The sequence below is a fragment of the Neophocaena asiaeorientalis genome, unplaced genomic scaffold (assembly GCF_003031525.2).
Source record: "Neophocaena asiaeorientalis asiaeorientalis breed wild unplaced genomic scaffold, Neophocaena_asiaeorientalis_V1.1 scaffold62, whole genome shotgun sequence".
In the NCBI taxonomy this organism is placed as follows: Eukaryota; Metazoa; Chordata; class Mammalia; order Artiodactyla; family Phocoenidae; genus Neophocaena; species Neophocaena asiaeorientalis.
The window spans coordinates 7,387,631-7,406,546 of NW_020175191.1; the positions used below are offsets into that span (position 1 = coordinate 7,387,631).

The following is an 18,916-nucleotide window of genomic DNA, read 5'->3' on the forward strand; positions in this document are numbered from 1 at the left end:
TGGAATGTATCCATCAGTCATCCTCAGGATTCTGGGCTTCTTGTAACCCCAGTTTTCCCATCACAGAGGTCACTTTAAAGGACTGCTGTGAGGCAAAAGTGGATCATGTGATCACAAGATAGTGAGGCAAAGTGATAAATGTTTATTCATATCTGACAAAAGAGAATTGAAGTTTAGTTCTCTGCCCTATTTATTTGGTGACACTCAGATAATTAGAGTTTATACTCTCAAATGTTTGTGGAAGAGCTTCCCAGTACCTAGAGCTAATGGCTACCCAGAGCTCAGTCCTGTGCTTGGCTGGGTTTTCTCTCATTCTCATTCTCCCTCTGTCGTCTCTAAGCTCACTCCATCCCTCTCTTCCCAGTTAGAAATCTCAAGTCATAAGGAAAGTTTCTAAGAATTAGTCACTTTGTAACTTTTGTAAATGTCTTGGTAGGGGGTTATTACTTGGAAATGGATTCCAGAGCCTTGAAAAAAAGTTAACATGTAGAGGTTTCCAGAAACATCAGGCTACTGCAGTTAAGAGTATCCATCTAATCTTGTACTTTCTCTAAAAAATAATCACTTTATTTAATTTAGAACTGGTTTTGTTCTGGTGTTGCTTGGTTCAAGAACATGCATCAGACTTTTATTTCTTTACTCCATCTCGCCTCCTTCTCTTGTGTTTCAAAATTAGCTATTAGGGCTTCCCTGGTGGTACAGTGGTTAAGAATCCACCTGCCATTGCAAGGGACACGGGTTCGAGCCCTGGCCCGGGAAGATCCCACATGCCGTGGAGCAACTAAGCTGGTGCGCCACAACTACTGAGCCTGTGCTCTAGAGCCCACGATCCACAACTACTGAGCCTGCGTGCCACAACTACTGAAGCCCACACACCTAGAGCCCGTGCTCTGCAACAAGAGGAGCCACAACAATGAGAAACCCATGCACTGCAACAAAGAGTAGCCTCTGCTCACCACAACTAGAGAGAGCCTGCACGCAGAAACGAAGACCCAACACAGCCAAAAAACAAACAAACAACAACAACAAAAAAACAAGATTAGCTATTATATGTCAGGCACTGTGCTATGGAGGGCTGTGGGGGTGAAGGGGATGGGTGGAGAAAGGTGGAGATCAAGGTCCTTGGGGGCCTCCTCCACCAGTAGGAGGAATGAGATAAGCACATACATATATATAACCCAACCAAGAGTCAGAATATGATAAAAGCCACAAGAGGGATATGGGCAAAACCCCTCGGGAATTCAAAGGAAGCAGAGATTTCCTGTGTGTGGGAGAATCAGGAATGGCCTCATGGAAGGGGCTAAATTTGAGGTCAACATTGATGGATAAGTGGAGCTTCTTCCGATGAAGAATTGGAGGGTGTCTGCAGGGGCAGTGCCACAGCAGGGGGTGATTGAACAGTTAAGGGCACCTGGAGCAGAGAGTGAAGGGGAGAAGGAGGACAACAAATGAGAAAAGCAGGTGGAGACCATGAAGTGTGGGACAGAGGTCTTCCTTATTTTAAAGGCGGTTGAAGCACATGGGATGGGAGCCGTATTTATGGTGGATTTAGAGTGAATGCAGGTTGGATTAGAGGGGATAGACATACAGAGAAAAGGAGAGCCATAAAGAGGACTCTTAATACCCATTCAGGCCATGGAAAATGGGATTAGCTGTGAGTACACCAAAAGGGAAACGTGAATGATAATTCCAAGTGTTTGAACCGAGGACATCAGAAGGAGGGGGCAGGTTAGGGGGACTGAGGTTTATCTCTTGGAGGACAGCCAATGGTTGCTTACTGAGACAAGCAAATCCACTTCAATCCCTTCCTCACAAATGGAAAAACATGTTAAATTCCGAGCTGGGACATTGGGCCTGTACTCAGGGGGTGGGGGAGAGTGTTGATGATGGTGGGGAGTCATGAAGAAAATAAGAAGGCTAAAGGTATCTCCTCCCACCCGATACATCCACACACCCAGGTTCCCTGGGCAGCAGGCAAGGGAAGACACTGGGCGAAAGGTGTTTTTCTAAATATTCTTGGAACTCAGTGTAGAAATGGGAAGTAAGAAAGGGCTAGTCCTAAAGTACACTGGTTGGATTAGGGGTTCCCGGGTGCTAGCGGTAGCTGTGTTACCATCAATGCCGGGAGACTGTGAGCCCTTGGGCTGGACTTGGGGAGTGTTTGCAAAAAAAAAAAAAAGGAGTGTATGTGTGCTTCTGTGTACGAGCACATGGTACACACACACACACACACACACACTTACACTCTTAGCTTTACATGTCACGTCCCCCTTTCATGAAATCAGAGAGCAGAGAGACACGCTTCTTATCCTCAGTCCATTTTGAATCTGACTGCAGTGACTTGAAGCAGCTGGTTTTACTGACACTGCAGGTGACACAGAATCCTGAAGGTCTCAGCAGGGGCTGGGGGGAGAGGTGCAAACGGTGGTGGAGAGAATGCCATGGGCCCTGGTACCGATATTTCCACTGCTTCATGCTGCTGGGGGTGTAAAACGTGTCTTGCTGACGTCGGCAGGTGCCAGAGGTTTGGGATCCTGGAATTCTGTAAACAGACCTGGGCTGTCTCTTTAGAGATGAGGTGACTGAGACCTTGAGAGGTTAACTTGCTTCTCTAAGGCTGTGCCCAAGCCTTGCCAAATTTTGACTGGGATTCTAGTGACTTCTGCCTCCGGAAACCCTGCCCCTGCTTATCGAGGCTCTGTGGCTTCTAAAACTGGGCACAACCTCTCACTTAGAACATGGGCAAATCAAAGAAAAACATCATCTCTCCAACATGTACATACCTGCACTGCTCCTGGGCATGTATGGGAAAGGATGGCACTGATCCCTCCTTTCTTGGGCTCTTGTGGCAGCCTTATTTATGTTCAGCCACCTCAGGAGGCTATGGTGTTCCTCATAACACAGCCTAAGGTAATCAAACCTGGCCTCGGACCCTTGTCTGAGTTACTCTCACTTGGTTGTCGAGAAAGCTCTCTGTCGAGTTAGCTGTTACTAATGTATTGTGATGATAAGGAAAATCTTTCAAAACCAAAGGGAATGAATCTTTTCATAGTAGCCCTTTAAGTAGTTGGGAGTGGTACGGGCATACAGGCAAAGGGCTGGAATTAGCGAGGATAAAGAGCCTGCTCCATTTCTTCTATTTTTATTGTCGCTCTTGTGTTTGTATAGTGCTATACAATTTCCAAGTGCAATGCAACAGGTGCTGCAATAAAAGTACAGGAGCCCTAAAGAGGTGATCGTCATTTGCAGCTCAAGGTCTCCTGAAGAGGAAAGGTCTGCTTTATTGATGAGGCTAGTGATATGTGGACAGGTGATCCAGCTTTCCCAAAGACCTACAGCTGGTAAATGGCAGGTTGGGCACTCAACCACGTCTTTCGACTCCAGATTCTGCTCTTTCCACTTTGGTCTTCTACTTCACAATAAAATGTTCCTGCCCTCTGTTCTTCCAATGAATCTCTCCCTCCATCCCTCTCTCATGGCACCGATCTCCCTCTATCTTTTACAAAAGTCATGCATTCACTCATTAGTTCATTCAATTAACCCCTCTGTCTACTATGACTCTGTGCAGGGCACGGAGAACAGTCAGAGCGGTTCCTGATTTAGGGGAAACAGAGGCAACTTCATTTTCCTGAAGACAGAGAACTTCCAGCTGCCCCCAGAGGTCCAAGTCTCCTAGGTCTTCCATCATCTTTAGATTCTTGCCTCCATACACCTTGGTGCTTACTGCTCTAACCCAATCTCCCACCTTGCTCTGTCACCCCATGCCCTTCCACTGAGCCACTGGCAAAGCTCTGTCATCAACTGAAAATTCCTTATTTCCAATCCTTTTTCTGAAAACACCCTTTGCTTCTTTCTGTGTCTCAGACTGCAACTCTCACATGGTGGTTGTGCTCTTTGCTTTCCACAATATGGGACCCCTGGCCAAAGGAACCCAATGTACCGCAGTGCTTGGAATAAGGCATATGTCCTCTTTGCTCTTCGCTGATATCTCCAGAGTATTTTTCTTCTCCCTCCTCTCAAAAGCCCCATTCTCTGCAAGCACATGCCATCAGTCTGGACCACCCAGTGCCTTTCATTCTTGCAGTCAACATGCAGTCCTCCTCCACTACCCTTGTTCATGAACATGGAAGCACAGGGATCACTGCCTTCCTTTCCACCCTCAATCCTCAGCATTCTTGGAGATGTGAATCTCCACATAGGTAATTCATCCACGCTGCCCTCTCACGTAAGTTCCCACTTCCATGATTTTTATCCTCCACTTGACCTCAGCCTCCCATTCCACACTCATACTCCCTTTTTTTTTTTTAAGTATAGTTGATTTACAATGTTGTGTGAGTTTCAGGTGTACAGCAAAGTGACTCAGTTATATATATGTATATATATAATTTTTCAGTTTCTTTTCCCTTATAGGTTATTACAAAATATTGAGTATGGTTCCTGTGCTATACAGTAGGTCCTTGCTGGTTATATATTTTAAATATAGTAGTGTGTATGTATCAATCCCAAACTCCTAGTTTATTCCCCCCTTCCCCTTCCGTAACCATAAATTGGTTTTCTACGTCTGTGGGTCTATTTCTGTTTTGTATATAAGTTCACTTGTATTATTATTTTTTATTAGATTCCACATATAAGCAATATCATACGATATTTGTCTTTCTCTGTTCTGGCTTAGTCACTTAGTGTGATAATCTCTAGTATGAGTTTCCATTCTCATACTCTTGACCTTCTCGCTACAGCATCTATACAACCTCCAAAGTTTTAATTTCATGCAGTGCAACTCTAATAACCTCTATCTTCCCTGCTTACTGTGTGTGTGTGTGTGTGTGTGTGTGTGTGTGTGTGTGTTTAATGTCTTTATTGGAGTATAATTGCTTTACATTGTTCTGTTAGTTGCTGCTGTATAACAAAGTGAATCAGCTATACGTATACATATATCCCCATATCCCCTCCCTCTTGCGCCAGTCTACCCTGTGCCTGTATCTGAGCAGCTAAACAAGGCTGAAGGAAAACACAGTATGGTATTAACTGGTTAGCTTTACATTTACAACCACATATCTCAAATGGACCTTCAGCATAGTCTGGCAATTCTACTACATTTTCCTAGTTCATTTGCTCTCCCACTCCCAAATGACTAGTCACACTTCCTCTTCTGTCTTCAGCCCATCTCCTGTACTCATTCTCAACTGATTACTTCGACTCCTCTTTCACTGAGAAAATAGAAACCATCAGAAGAGAAGTACTCCATCTTTTATGAGCAAATTCAGCAAATTGCCTGCCTTTATACCCCATACTCTACTTTCCTATAGTTCCTATCTAGAGGAACAAACCCTGCTCTGTTTTAAATCTGATGTCACCACTTGTGCACTGATTGTACTGCCTCTGCTCTGTGTGAGGACTGTGGTCCTGCAATTGTCTCTTCTCTTCTTCCTGATTTTTCCCCTTTCTACTAGGTTGCTCTTACCAGCGTTCAATCCCATCTTTAAAAATACCCTTTCGCCACATCTTCTTTATCTATTCATCTGTCGATGGACACTTAGGTTTCTTCCATGTCCTGGCTGTTGTAAATAGAGCTGCAATGAACATTGTGGTACATGACTCATTTTGAATTATGGTTTTCTCTGAGTTATTTGTAGTGAGGTGGATGGACCTAGAGTCTGTCATACAGAGCGAAGTAAGTCAGAAAGAGAAAAACAAATACCGTATGCTAACACATATATATGGAATCTAAAAAAATAAAATAAAATAAAATAGTCATGAAGAACCTAGGGTCAAGACAGGAATAAAGACACAGACCTACTAGAGAATGGACTTGAGGACGTGGGGAGAGGGAAGGGTAAGCTGGGACAAAGTGAGAGAGTGGTAGTGTATATATGGACATATATACACTACCAAACGTAAAATAGATAGCTAGTGGAGAGCAGCCGCATAGCACAGGGAGATCAGCTCAGTGATTTGTGACCACCTGGAGGGGTGGGATAGGGAGGGTGGGAGGGAGGGAGGTGCAAGAGGGAAGAGATATGGGGATATATGTATATGTATAACTGATTCACTTTGTTATAAAGCAGGAACTAACACACCATTGTAAAGCAATTATACTCCAATAAAAATGTTTAAAAAAATGCCCTTTTGACCCTATATGTCCTACCGAGTGTGCCATCACCTTTCTGCTCCCCTCTATACTGAAAGCCATTAAAGTATTATCTGTTCTCAGTGTTTCACATCTTTTCTTCTCACTCTGTCTTTAATTGCCCCATTTTGGCTTTTGTCTCCTGCATTCCATTGAAATTCCTTTTGTCAAGGTCATCAGTAACTTCCTTTTTGCCAAACCCAATGTTTGGTTCTGAACCTTCAGCTTACTCGACCTCTCAGGAGCACATGGCTCATATTCTCACTCCCTTTCTTGAAACACATTTTTCATTTGGCTTACAGAACCTGACAACCGCAGGATTTTCCTCCAAATCACTGGCCACTCCTCACAACTGCTCCTCCTCCCTCTGATCTCTAAAATTTGGAGCTCCAGGTCATCCCAAACACTCGATTCACTGAGAAAATAGATGGAACTGAATAGGAACATTAGGCTCTTAGACCAAAACACCCAATATTCACACAGAATTATGGATACGTAATAGATGATTTTGATAAAATTGAAGGCCAAAACCAGTCAATCCGGTAAAAACTTTATTTAGTCTATATAACAGATTAAGCAGTGTGCTAAGCATTGGGAAAACATGGGATGGATCAGCTTCGTTTCTTTCTCTCTTTTAAGTTGGCATGTACTAAGATACTACTGTGTGCCAGGTACTGTGCTAAGCACTTTTTGCACGTTATCTCATTTAATTCTCATAACTGAGATGGGTACTATTATTACACCCATTTTACAGATGAGGAAACTGAGGTTTAGAAAAATTGTATAATCATCTGTGGTTTGAGAACTTGCAAGTGACTTACATGGGCTTTGAATCTAGGCTGTCTGGATCTATGCATGATCTGCACCAATCTTCAACCATTTTTGACCTGAAAGAATGCCAGTGCCATGTGGTTAAATCTAATATTAAGTTGTTTCTTTGGAATAAGGGAACCTTGTAGGTTGAGGAAGTACCAGGAATATGTTATTTAAAGTATAAATTGGGGGAAATAATAGCATAACAACATCAGGTGATAGTTTTTCATAGTGGACAGAATTTAGTTGACCTAGTCAAGTAATTATAGTCAAGCAAATTAAGTAATTGGTTTTTCTATGAATTGTCCAAAGTGTTGAAGGAAATATAGTAAAGAAGACACCCCTCAAACACTTACATAAACTCACATTTTGATACTTTCTAAATGAGGACAGACATTTTTATTCTTGCTTTGAGATTTTGGGGTCCTTCAACTCCTGGACTGCAGCTCTTTTAGCTGAACTGTTGATGAAAGATAGAGTGTTGATTAATCAAAAATGTGTCAGGATGTATATGTATAGCTGATTCACTTTGTTATAAAGCAGAAACTAACACACCATTGTGAAGCAATTATACTCCAATAAAGATGTTGAAAATATGCGTCAGGTGCTAGATAAACATTAGGAATCAGTAAAATTGATTATTATGGTTTAAAAGGTTTAGACATCTAGGGTGAATCTTGCAAAAACGTTTGTTTTTTAAGCAATTCTGCCAAGAAAGCTGATTTAGGAGAGCAAAATTATAAGAAACAACATTCCCAGGCACCTAGATTTACCATTTTTAGCTACATCTGTCTCTTCTACCTCAGAGACTCACAGTCCTCATTTCAACAAATGTCCTGAAGATGCATTTAGCCAAGGTTTCTATGACTGGTAAATTGAAGTAGATCCCCACTCATGCAGATTTATACTTTAGATCTCAACGTGAAGGAAAGGAGTTTTCAGATTTCTAGGCATCGGAAAGTGTGTAGGAAAGTTATTTCTACAGAACGTGTAGACCTAGGGACAAGTCTTTATGTTTGGGGAGATGAACCCTGCTTATTTAATAATAATACTAATTCAATACAAGCATATCTGGTACTTCATCAGTTTTGAAATGCTTTCACACGCAATCTGTACTCACAACAGTTGTAAGTTGATTTGGACATTGAAGCTTCCAGAGGTGAAGTGACCTGGCTTGTGGGTGTGTGACTAGTTCATGGCAATGGCTGGGAGTAGATATCTCTGCTATACCTCCAGATCGAGGACTCTCATCACAACTACGTGTGGATTCTGCTATGGGAGGGGAGGAGTCAGAGCTACTTATGATTTTGTTACTGGTTAACCAATCTCTCCTTTGCCAGGTCTTGCCTTTTGTGATTACCTGGGCTAACATGCAGACCTTTGATTCTAAAGCTTCCAGGGTTTTGTGAGGGAGGACTACTGAGGCCTGCAGGAAGTGTGCATAGATTCCTATCTAGTTAGCTGAGAGGTCCTGAGAAAAGTAGGGGAAAGAGCCTGGAGTCTGATGAGATTTCTCAGAAGAAAAACATTGAGCACTGGTGTTCATTGTTTTGTTTGAGTTACATCATTCCAGGAGTTACCTTGCATTTGTTATGTCATCTAGGGAGCAAACCCAGCAAGATAATGTCCAGTCTCAAGAGGGAAAGATTCAATATTTGCACAGGGAAGACAGTGTAATGATGGTGGAGTTGCCCGTGAGTCTCAAAGAGAAAACCTTGGCATCGTCTGATCACCTGTCACTGCTTCTCTAGCATTTATTGTCCAGCCTTCTTCTTCTCAGACATTTAAACTGTTTGGAAAAAAAAAAAAAAAAAACTAACTTCCCACAGTCATTTTAGGTCAATAACAAATAATATGTCACAAAATAACCAATTTGCGTAAGTAATCTCCTTTTCTTTTTTTGAGCCCTCAGAATTTCGTTGTTAGATAATTATCATGTATTTGCCTTATTATCACAATTTATATTTGCATAGCATTTTAACAAGTCCAATTTTTTTCTGCTTGGCAACATGGTAAACTGTCATAGGTTGTTGAATTCCTCTTCTTAAATCAAAAAACACTAGAAAAATGACTAAAGCATAAATTTGAAGAACAATTCAGAAAAAAAAAGCTATGAGAAATCCCTGAGGAGTCTGAAGGATGCCCTGGACCAAGGGATGTGGGATAGAGGCAGGGATGAGGTTGGATGAGGGCTGAAGCCTGCAAGGGAAGGATGGTTGCAGGGGGTAGTGGGAGGAGAGACACTGCAAAAGCCCTACCCTGGTGCGTTGTTCATGAAAAGAGTTGCAGATTGACCAATCATACACTGACAATTATTTTAACAAACCTCCATTCTCAAACCCCAAACTGGTGGCCTAGCAATATTTTCTCCAGGTGCTGTTGTTTTCCCAGCAGTTTAATTGTGCAATCTTGGCCAGGAGAGTCTCCTGGTGAAGTGGCAGCAAACAGGATGGTCATCAGTGGTTCTGCAATGTCTGGGGCTTATCCCCACTCATTTGAAATGTGCCTTGAGGAACACAGACTGGGTCCAGATCTTCAGTGCTTCCACAACACACAGCACTAGAGAGTATCCATTACCCCCAGGGGACATGAACTCATATGCCAAAATAAGGATACATTGAGGTCTATAAAAGGAAGACAGCGCACTGAACAGAATTTTTGAAACAGACAGATCAAGAATTTAAAATAATCATCCTATGTGTCCTTAAGAAGGGAAAGGAATATTTTGTACTATAGGGCACTAATAAGAATCGCAACAAAGAATTACATATATAACTAATTCTATATAATGCTGGAATAAAGACTATGTAGATGAGAAATATTACAGGATGGGAACATAGCTTAAAAAAATTAGTGAGTAGGAATATTCAATTGGGGAACTCTCAAAAAAGGCCAACAAGAAAGAACAAAGTGACAAAATATTGTTTTAAAAATCTAAGAGATTGGAAGAATAAATGTAGAAGTATCAATATTTGAAGAATGGGAATCCCCAAAGGAGAAACATTGGAAGAAATAATAAAGATACATTTTCCATTGTTAAAGAAAGATGACACATCTCAGTCTGGAAAAAAAACTTATCAGGGAACAAGCAAGAGAGTTAAGGAGAAAGTGGATCTAGAGCACATACAGAAAAAGAGGAAAGTCTAAAAATTTCTAGTAAGAAAGATCACCTGAAAAGGAACAAAAGTCAAGTGTCATTGCACTTCTCAATAACAACACTGGACTCACTAAGACAATGAAGTAATATTTTTAAAGAATTAAGGAAATGGACTTCCCTTGTGGCACAGTGGTTAAGAATCCACCTGCCAATGCAGGGGACACGGGTTCGATCCCTGGTCCGGGAAGATCCCACATGCCATGGAGCAACTAAGCCTGTCCACCACAACTACTACATAAGAATGGAAAATGAATGGTTAGAATAAAGTATACTATACAAATATGAATCAAGAGAAAGCTGAGGTAGCAATATTAATATCTGCCAAATTGGGAGAGGATAGATTATTTAATGGTTAATGTACTCTGTGGAGAAAAATAAAACTGAACTCTTCAGAGAGTTGGAGGTAATTTGGGTGTCCATCACTGCAGGCAGAATGGGTAAAATGTGGTTGGAAGTACAATCGAGAGTGCTATGAAATGGTTAGAAACAGCACGTTAAATACACAAATAGCAACGTGGATGTGTCTTAAAGGTAATGCTAATGTGATGTAAAGTAATATTTACGCAAGTTTACTCACAAAACAAAAATACCTATTTTATAAAAACAGATACAAGTAGAAGTGGTTGTCAAGGTGGGTCAGGAGGGAGCTGAGAGTGGGAGAATAAATACTGGTAAAACCACAAATTCCATATCCATGGCTACATGATCTTATGGTACAGAGGTATTAACATAGACTTTGGAACCAGGCAGATCTGGATTTGAAACTTAACTTTTCCGTATCCTGCTTGAATAACCTGAAATTGTCATTTAAAATTTCTTAGAATCAGTTTCCTATTAGTTTCTTCAGTTGCTAGGGGTGGAGAATAATAGTTCTGCATCATTGGGTTGTGGTGATGGTTAAATGCGATAATGCATGTAAGGTGCTGAACACGGTTAAGAGTTTAATAAATGAATATTATTATTATCCTTATGTGTTGGGAAAGGATGAGAAAATGAACCACTATCTACAGGCTGAAAAGGATCTGTAGATATCCCTGGGCCTTATCTGAAGCTTCCTCTCACTGCCCACCACCACATTTCTTCCTACCAAAGAACCTATGCATCTTATTTGATGCATGCTAGCTAGACCTGGGAAAATCAAGGGAAATTCTGTTGTGTGAATGTTGTTAACCTTTCAAGAGATGAGAGGAAGAATCAGTGCAAGGAACTTGGCAAAGAAGTTTAAAGAAGGAACTTGGCAGCCTGCAACTTTGCTGGGTCTAAAAATGTCGGAAATCAAACTACAATCATTATACCTGCAGGTCATTTTTTATTGTAACTTGATGAGATAAAGGATTTTCTCTGTATAACAATTGGGTTAGTCTGGCTTTTGGCTGACCTGTAAGCCCAGGATGAGAGGGCAGAATACATTTCCTCTTGTGCCCATTGGAAACTTCTCCCCCTTCATTTTGAAATCAGTTCATGTTTGTTTATGAGGATATAGGATCTAGACAAAAAGTCAAGTACTAAAGCCATTCAACAGAGTAAACAGGCACAGAAAAATGAAATACGTTGCTCAAGTGATGGTGCCAAGGACTTAGGACTCCTTCTCTGGTGAAAACTCTGATGCCTGAAAATTGTTGTTAAATATCTGGTATTTTTAGTCAAAACATCTGGACAGCAAATGTGATTTTTTTTTTCCCACAAAGGAAGTTTCCTTGATTGTTCTCTTCTTAACATGAAGACAAAACTCATTTCTGAAAAATTCTGGTAAGCAAACAGAAAACATACCATGATTCCATCACAAGCATGGTTAACACCTTCATGTGTATGCTTATGGATGGTTTCTGAACAGATATGTTAAAGGTGAAAAAAATATAACATCAATAGAGAAAACTCTAAGCACCTCCAACTGGTAGTGGGTGAGCGAATCCACTTCAAATATCCCCCCATCCCCATACTGGTTTTCTTTTATTCTAATTTAAAAGTCACTTTCCCCCTTCACTTTCTATTTATACACTATTATGTTGTATGGTGTACTCCCCAAAGAAATGTTCTTCTCATATCTTTCTTCCCATACCTCTCATCTGTGCAAGGTCATCCATTCTCCAGAGCCTGACTCACCACTGCTAGACACTTCCCAGACCATTCACCACAGCTAATGTTGGTCTCTCTCCACTTCTAGAATTGACTAATTTAGGCAGAGCCATATCCCTCAGTGACCCCTAGTCCCAGCAGATCCATTCCAGACTCCACGTGACAGCTTTTCAAACAGCTCATGCCTCTTGTGGAGATGCTGGCACAGTATGGAATGGGAGAATGATTAGAAACTCTCTCACTTCTTACCACATGAGAAACTTTCATTCATCCTTTATTGGGTCAACAGCTACAAATCGAATGCTGCTCTGTAGAAATCAGCACATAAAGAGCTATTTGCTAATGTGAAGTAAGATCTGCTAATTTCTTGAGGCCATCATTTGTGATGGAAGGAAGAAAGAAAACAGGGAAAAAGGAAAAGAAGAAAGGAAGGAAAGAAGGAAGGAAGGGAGGGAGGGAAGGAAGGAAAGGAAAACAGAAAGTATAAAATCCTAGATTTTATAGTGTGCTATTTACTCACTATGAGACCTCAGTCAATATATTTAACACCTCAACCTTTAATCTCATTTGTAAAATTGGAATAATAATTTAAAATATTTTACAGCTTGTGAGGATTAAATGAGATCATTTGTAGGTAATTAATACTTGGAAAGTACTCAAAAAATAAATGTTACTCAATAAATGTTAGTAATTGTGATGGCTGATTTTATGTGTCAACTTGACTGACCCACAGGATGTTGGATAAACATTATTCTGAGTGTTTTTGTGAGGGTATTTTTAAGTGAGTTTAACATTTAAATCAACAGACTGAATAAAGCAGATGGTTCTCCCTGATGCGGATGAACCTCATTCAATCAGCTGAAGGTCTGAATAGAACAAAAAGGCCAACCCACCCCTGAATAAGAGGGAATTCCTCCTGCCTGACTACCCTCCAGCCAGGACATTGTTTTTCTCCCTACCTTCAGAGTTAAAATGAAGCATCAGCTCTTCCTGGGTCTTAAGCCTGCTACTCCTTGGACTAGATTGGAACTACGCCATCAGCTCTACTGGATCTCCAGCTTGCTGACTGCAGATCTTATCTGTCAGTCTCCATAGTCACATGAGCCAATTTCTTATAGTAAATCTCTCTCTCTCTGTTTCTCTCCACATACACACACACACACACACACACACACACACACACACACACACACATATATATATATATACACACACATATATGTATATCCTGTTTTGTTTTTCTGGAGAACTCTAATAGAGTAAGTAATATTATTATTTGAAAGTTATATCTCACATACCTTTCCACAAATGTTCAAGGTAAATTTACTCCTTTCTCCAGTCCAGTCCTGTGGAAAATTATGTTATTTGCCAAATGAGGAACTGACGTTAAGTCTGAGAAGATATTTCCTGACCTTGAGTCCTGGAATCTTCTTTTCTGGAAGAGGCAATTCCAGAAAAGTAGCTGTCCATGAGGAGAGTAAAGATTTCAAACTTAGGTTTTTTTTGTTTGTTTGTTTTTGTTTTTTTTGGCTGCATTGGGTCTTCATTGCTGCACGCAGGCTTTCTCTAGTGGCAGCGAGTGGGGGTTACTCTTCGTTGTAGTGTGTGGGCTTCTCATTGCGGTGGCTTCTCTTGTTGTGGAGCATGGGCTCTAGAGTGTACGGGCTTCAGTGGTTGCAGCATGCGGGCTCAGTAGTTGTGGCTCACAGGCTTAGTTACTCCACGGCATGTGGGATCTTCCCGGACCAGGGATGGAACCCATGTCCCTGCACTGGCAGATGGATTCTTAACCACTGCGCCACCAGGGAAGTCCCTGTTTTGTTTTATTGTGTTACTTTAGTATCTGATGAGTTAAATGGTGACCAGGAAGCTGGTGGAAATTCAGAGTCTGTGTGAAGCAGGTAAAAGGTCATCAAGCTCAAAGGGGGAAGCTTGGCTTGGTAGCCAAGAAGGATCTATGAAAGCTTTTGCTGAGACTGATCAACAGCCCTCCAGCTCTTGCCCCAGGAGGCCTTTGGGGGTTTCATGGAAGGCCAGTGACAGATCTGGGTCCAATTCACTGTTTCACAAAAGAGTTTTCAGTGATTTGAGCCCAGACAATTTCAAAGCTAGAACGAATCTTGGAAGTCATCCAACTTGTAGATTCTGGGAATATAGTGGTGGCATTGTCTTTGAATTTCTGAATCCTCACATAAAAACAGGTAAAGGAAAACCAAAATCTCTTACACATTTGCAATAAAACTAAGTGATAGCGAATCCCTGTGACCCCCAAAGTACAAGTGGATGAGGATAAACCAACAGTCATAAAACCTGCTGTGGCATCTGTGAGGGAGAAAGCAGTGGGCAGCAGTGGTGTGTCTGAGGACCTGGAGAACCAGAGAACCTCTAAACAGCCAATGAGAAACTACCAGAGAGCAGACAGACTAATTCAGGGGCATTAGCTCAAAATGGGAGTAGTTTTGTCCACCCCAGTGCCAGTGAGTACAAGCTCCAATTCCCAACTCCCCAGTAAGATCTCAAGAGCCAGAGCGGCATAGCCAGTGATGTGCTGGTAATTGTTTAACAGTCCAATTTGTGGTGCTTGCTGATTTCCATGGTATAAATACTCCTGCCATGGCCAACTGCAAGCTACTAACATGAGTACAAAGTTGAGAAGAGATACGCATAGTTGATTCTTACAAAGTGGGAGCCGGATGTGAACTCTGGTAAGAACCAGAGCTCTTTTCCAGGATTGGAGGGACACTGAATAGAAACTGCTGGGAGTGGAATCAAAACTGAGTAGGAAAAGAACAACAGCTACAAAGGAAACAGAAGGTCGAGGTAAACACGGGGGCGTGGAACAGAGCCAGGAAATCTCAGACAGCTAGCTGCCATATTTCTGAACATAGCATGAAAACAAAAGATAGAGCTCAGTAAAGTTAGAAAATCTACCCCGAACCACACTACCTTTTAAAAGCTCAGGAAACTAATGTCACATAAAAATGAGCAATAAAAACGTATCGAGGTAAAATCTAATGCAAAGTTACATTTAACTCCGTGGTTCCCAAACCTGCTGGATATGAGAATCACTGGGGGGGAAATAAAACAAAAACAAAATCAGAAAACACTCTTTCTGAGCCATTTGTTCTGGATAGGAGGCCATACTACTGGCTACATACAATAAGTTAAACTGGCGTAACCAGTGGTGTTGACAATGCAGTGGTCCCTTGATATCCTCAAGGGACTGATTCCAGGAACCCCATGAATACCAGAATCTGCAGATGCTTGAGTTCCTTACATAAAATGGCATAGTGTTTGTATATAACTTATGCAATCCTCTTATATACTTTAAATCGTCTCTAGATTATTGTAATACCTGATAAAATGTAAATGCTATGTCAATAGCTATAAATACAATGTAAACACTATGTATAAATTTGCCAGAGCCTGGGAAATTCAAGTTTTGCTTTTTGGAACTTTCTGGATTTTTTTTTTCTGAATATTTTTGGTCCAAGCTTGGTTGAATTTGTAGATGTGGAGCCTCTGGTTTTAGAGGACCATTGGTAGTTGTCTCCAACAGCCTCCTTCCACTGAGCCGACAACTACCTACGCCCTCGTACCCTTCTCCCAGTTGCCCAGAGATTTTCATCTGGAGGGGTGTCATGTGCAAAACTGCCTCATTCTAACCCAAAACTATCCATTCTATATTCTATCCCTTCATGAAGGAATGATAAATGAGAACTGATAAATCTATGACAACCAATGTTTCAGTAATTAATTTTAGCTTACTAGAGATTCCCTCCCTAATACTTTCATACAACAGCTGTAGTATTGCAACTATTTTCACTGTAGACCCTCAAGGAAACACTAACGTGAAAATTTCCAAAACAATTTAGGTAGGCGTATGGGGGAGAGATTTTAGGTCACAAGAGCTTCAACAGTTCAGGTTCTTTGGTGGCAAACAAAAGAACCCTAAGCACACTAGAAAGAAGGAATATTTATAGCCTTGAGAAGGAGAGGAACTGGGGACGTTCTGGGAATCACAGAAGCTTGAATTCACAAACCTTCTGTTAGGGTGTACATTAAGTAACTCAATTCCAAACACATTTCAATTCTCAAGATTCAAATTCCAGAGAAAGAAACTTTAAACTGTTTTTATTGGGTCACATGTCCATTCCCTTGATATGTAAGTGGAGTTTTATAATCAACAGCTCCAAACTATATGGAATTTCTCAAGAAGGAAAGAAAGAAGAAAAAATACAACAGATTTCCACTAGAGACCTCTCTCTAGATCTGCCTGGTTCTAGTCGGCCTGACTAGGTGACTTGAATGTACTTTTGTTGAATGAATTCTAAATGAGTTATTCAAGATATCAAAAAAAAAAAAGTCAACCTGATGTGGCTGGTTCTCATGTGGCTTCTGTTCTACCCCACACTGTCCCTGACACTGCACCTGGCAGTTCTTTGCATTCACTTTAAAGAATCCCCTTATATCACACATCATTGATTAAAGATTTTGTGCTGAGACAGAGAAGAAGGTTGCATTGTACACCAGAAAACCGTGAACTAAATCATTTCAAGAAACTACCCAAGTGCCCATCATCAGTAGAATGGACACATAAAACGTGGCATATCTGCAGAATGCACTACTACACAGCATGAGAATGAGTGATATACAGCTATGCATGCCATGAACGGCCTCACATACACAATGCTGAGTGAAAGAAGCCAGACAGAAATGAGTACAGATTGTACAATTCCATTTAAACTATGAAACAGGCAAAGCTGGTCATATTGTTCAAGGTCAGGCTGGCGGTTACCTTTTTGGGGAGGGGTCATGACTGGAACAGAGTGTGGTGCTCCAAGGACAAAGAACAAGATAAACTCAAAGGGCCAACATTGCTGGAACAAAGAGTTACAGGACTCCTATCACTCTGTCACATTGCGACCGTTGCAATGTCCCAGAGCCCTCCTAAGCAGCACGCCCCATTCTTCTCCAGCTCAGCATATACTGAAAGTATACATACTCTTCCCAGTCAGCAGATGACTCGCAGGTTCCCTGGCTTTAAAAACAGACCAGAAACCCTTGCTGGGGTCGACTCTCTGTATCAAGAGGTTGGCCTGTTGCTCTGGCAGCGACCCTTCCCTCTAATAAATTCTGTCTTCTTTACATTCCGCCTTGTGTCTGGAAATTCTTTTCCAACCTGCATTCGGACCACGACACAGAGTGCAAGGGCAGCTTCTAGGGTGCTGGTCATGCTTTGTTTCTTGGTCTGGGTGTTGGTTTCATAGGTGTGTTCTGTTTGTGAAAAGTCATTGAGGTGTGCACTTTTGATAAGCAGACTTTTTTTGTGTATATATATACTTTTTAAAAAAGTTAAAGAAATCTTATTAGACTTTCCTGTTCTTCCCAAAGGCCCTCCTTGCCTGCTTGGCCAACCAGGGGTCCTCTCTGTCTCCCCTCTCAGCTGTGTCCCTGCTCTACCCCTCATGCTCAGGGATCTTCTTTTTTTTTTTTTTTTTTTTTTTAGCGCCACCAGAGAAGCCCAGGGATCTTTTCAGCTCCTGCTCCAAACAAGTTCCCTTCCCTGTTTGGCATGGCTCCCTGGAAGGGACAGTTTTTTGCTCTATCTGCTTCCTTCTCAGAGAATGGTCCTGCCTGAATTTCTGGCCTTCAATAGTTCTTCCCGAAGTTCTTGTGAATAGTGAATAAAATGTTCTCATTCCATTGTATTTTCACCTGAGAAAATATTTGCAAATGAGACAGGCTGGGACCTGAGACCCTTTGTTGGGACCTGGGACCCCTTGCTGCAGTGCTGCAATGCTTGCACCCGGACACATCTCTCCTCAATCAACGAGATACATTGAGGCAAATTCTGGACCCAAAAGATACAAAGAGACCAAAAAACCCAACTGCCACTTTTGAAGAGCCTGGAGCAACAACAGGGTGTTGGGAGCAAAAGCAGGGTACTGCACATGCCCCCTGCACACAACCCCACCTAAGCAGTGGGCAAAACCCCTCAGCCACCTCTCCGGCCCAACCTCTGGACACACCCCTACCCTCACCCCATATAAGGAGCAAGCTTGCCCTCCCTCAGGGAGCGAGCAAGCAAGGGGACCCGTTGTCTGCTCTCCACTCCCCGCTGTTGCAGCAGGGCCCCAATTTAAAGACTTGCCTGAATTTCTTGTCTGGCCTCTAGTCAATTTCTATTGACTGGGAAAGGCCAAGAACCCTGGTCGGTAACACAAATATTTACAATTTTGGATTCACAAATTCTGTCCCCAAGGGATAGATAAGAAGAAGAGAACTGGTATTCCACTAATTTTACCAGTTCAGACATATTCCTTCATCGTCTTCTCCTCTCTGTTTGCTTTTTCTTAGGGTAATTCGACGCTAAGTACCAAGGGTGGAAGTCTAGTGATCACACTTGTGACGTTAGGGATTGTAAAGTTGAAGTCTGGCTCTGCCTGTATCCTCTCAGGCTTCACCATTTTCAGTGCCTGCTATTGGTGTATAAATATCTCAATTCCCTTGCCCCAGTGTGTGATAAGTTTGAGGTATGTGTAGCAGGCGGGCTTCCAGAGTTCCTCAGAGGGATTAAGGCTCAAATTGCCCATAGTTCATAATTTATTCACACAGCCTTTATTAGCTGCCTCCCTTCCCTATCTCAGTTCCTCACTCCCCTGCAGGTTTCCTAGGATCTTCTCCCAATTCCATGTGAACCCTTGTCTCAGTGTCTGAGTCTGGGGCAACACAGACCAAGG

General features: G+C 41.8%; 1 protein-coding gene across 1 annotated transcript in view; it reads right to left on the reverse strand.

Moving 5' to 3' along the window:
• Positions 1 to 17,409, reverse strand: part of HMGCS2 (3-hydroxy-3-methylglutaryl-CoA synthase 2) — a 30,502-nt gene extending 13,093 nt beyond the window's left edge. The window contains 2 exon segments of the mRNA XM_024764803.1: positions 2,258 to 2,403; positions 17,323 to 17,409. Of these exon segments, the coding sequence (XP_024620571.1) occupies positions 2,258 to 2,403; positions 17,323 to 17,409 (233 nt within the window).
• Positions 17,410 to 18,916: the final 1,507 nt, after the last annotated feature.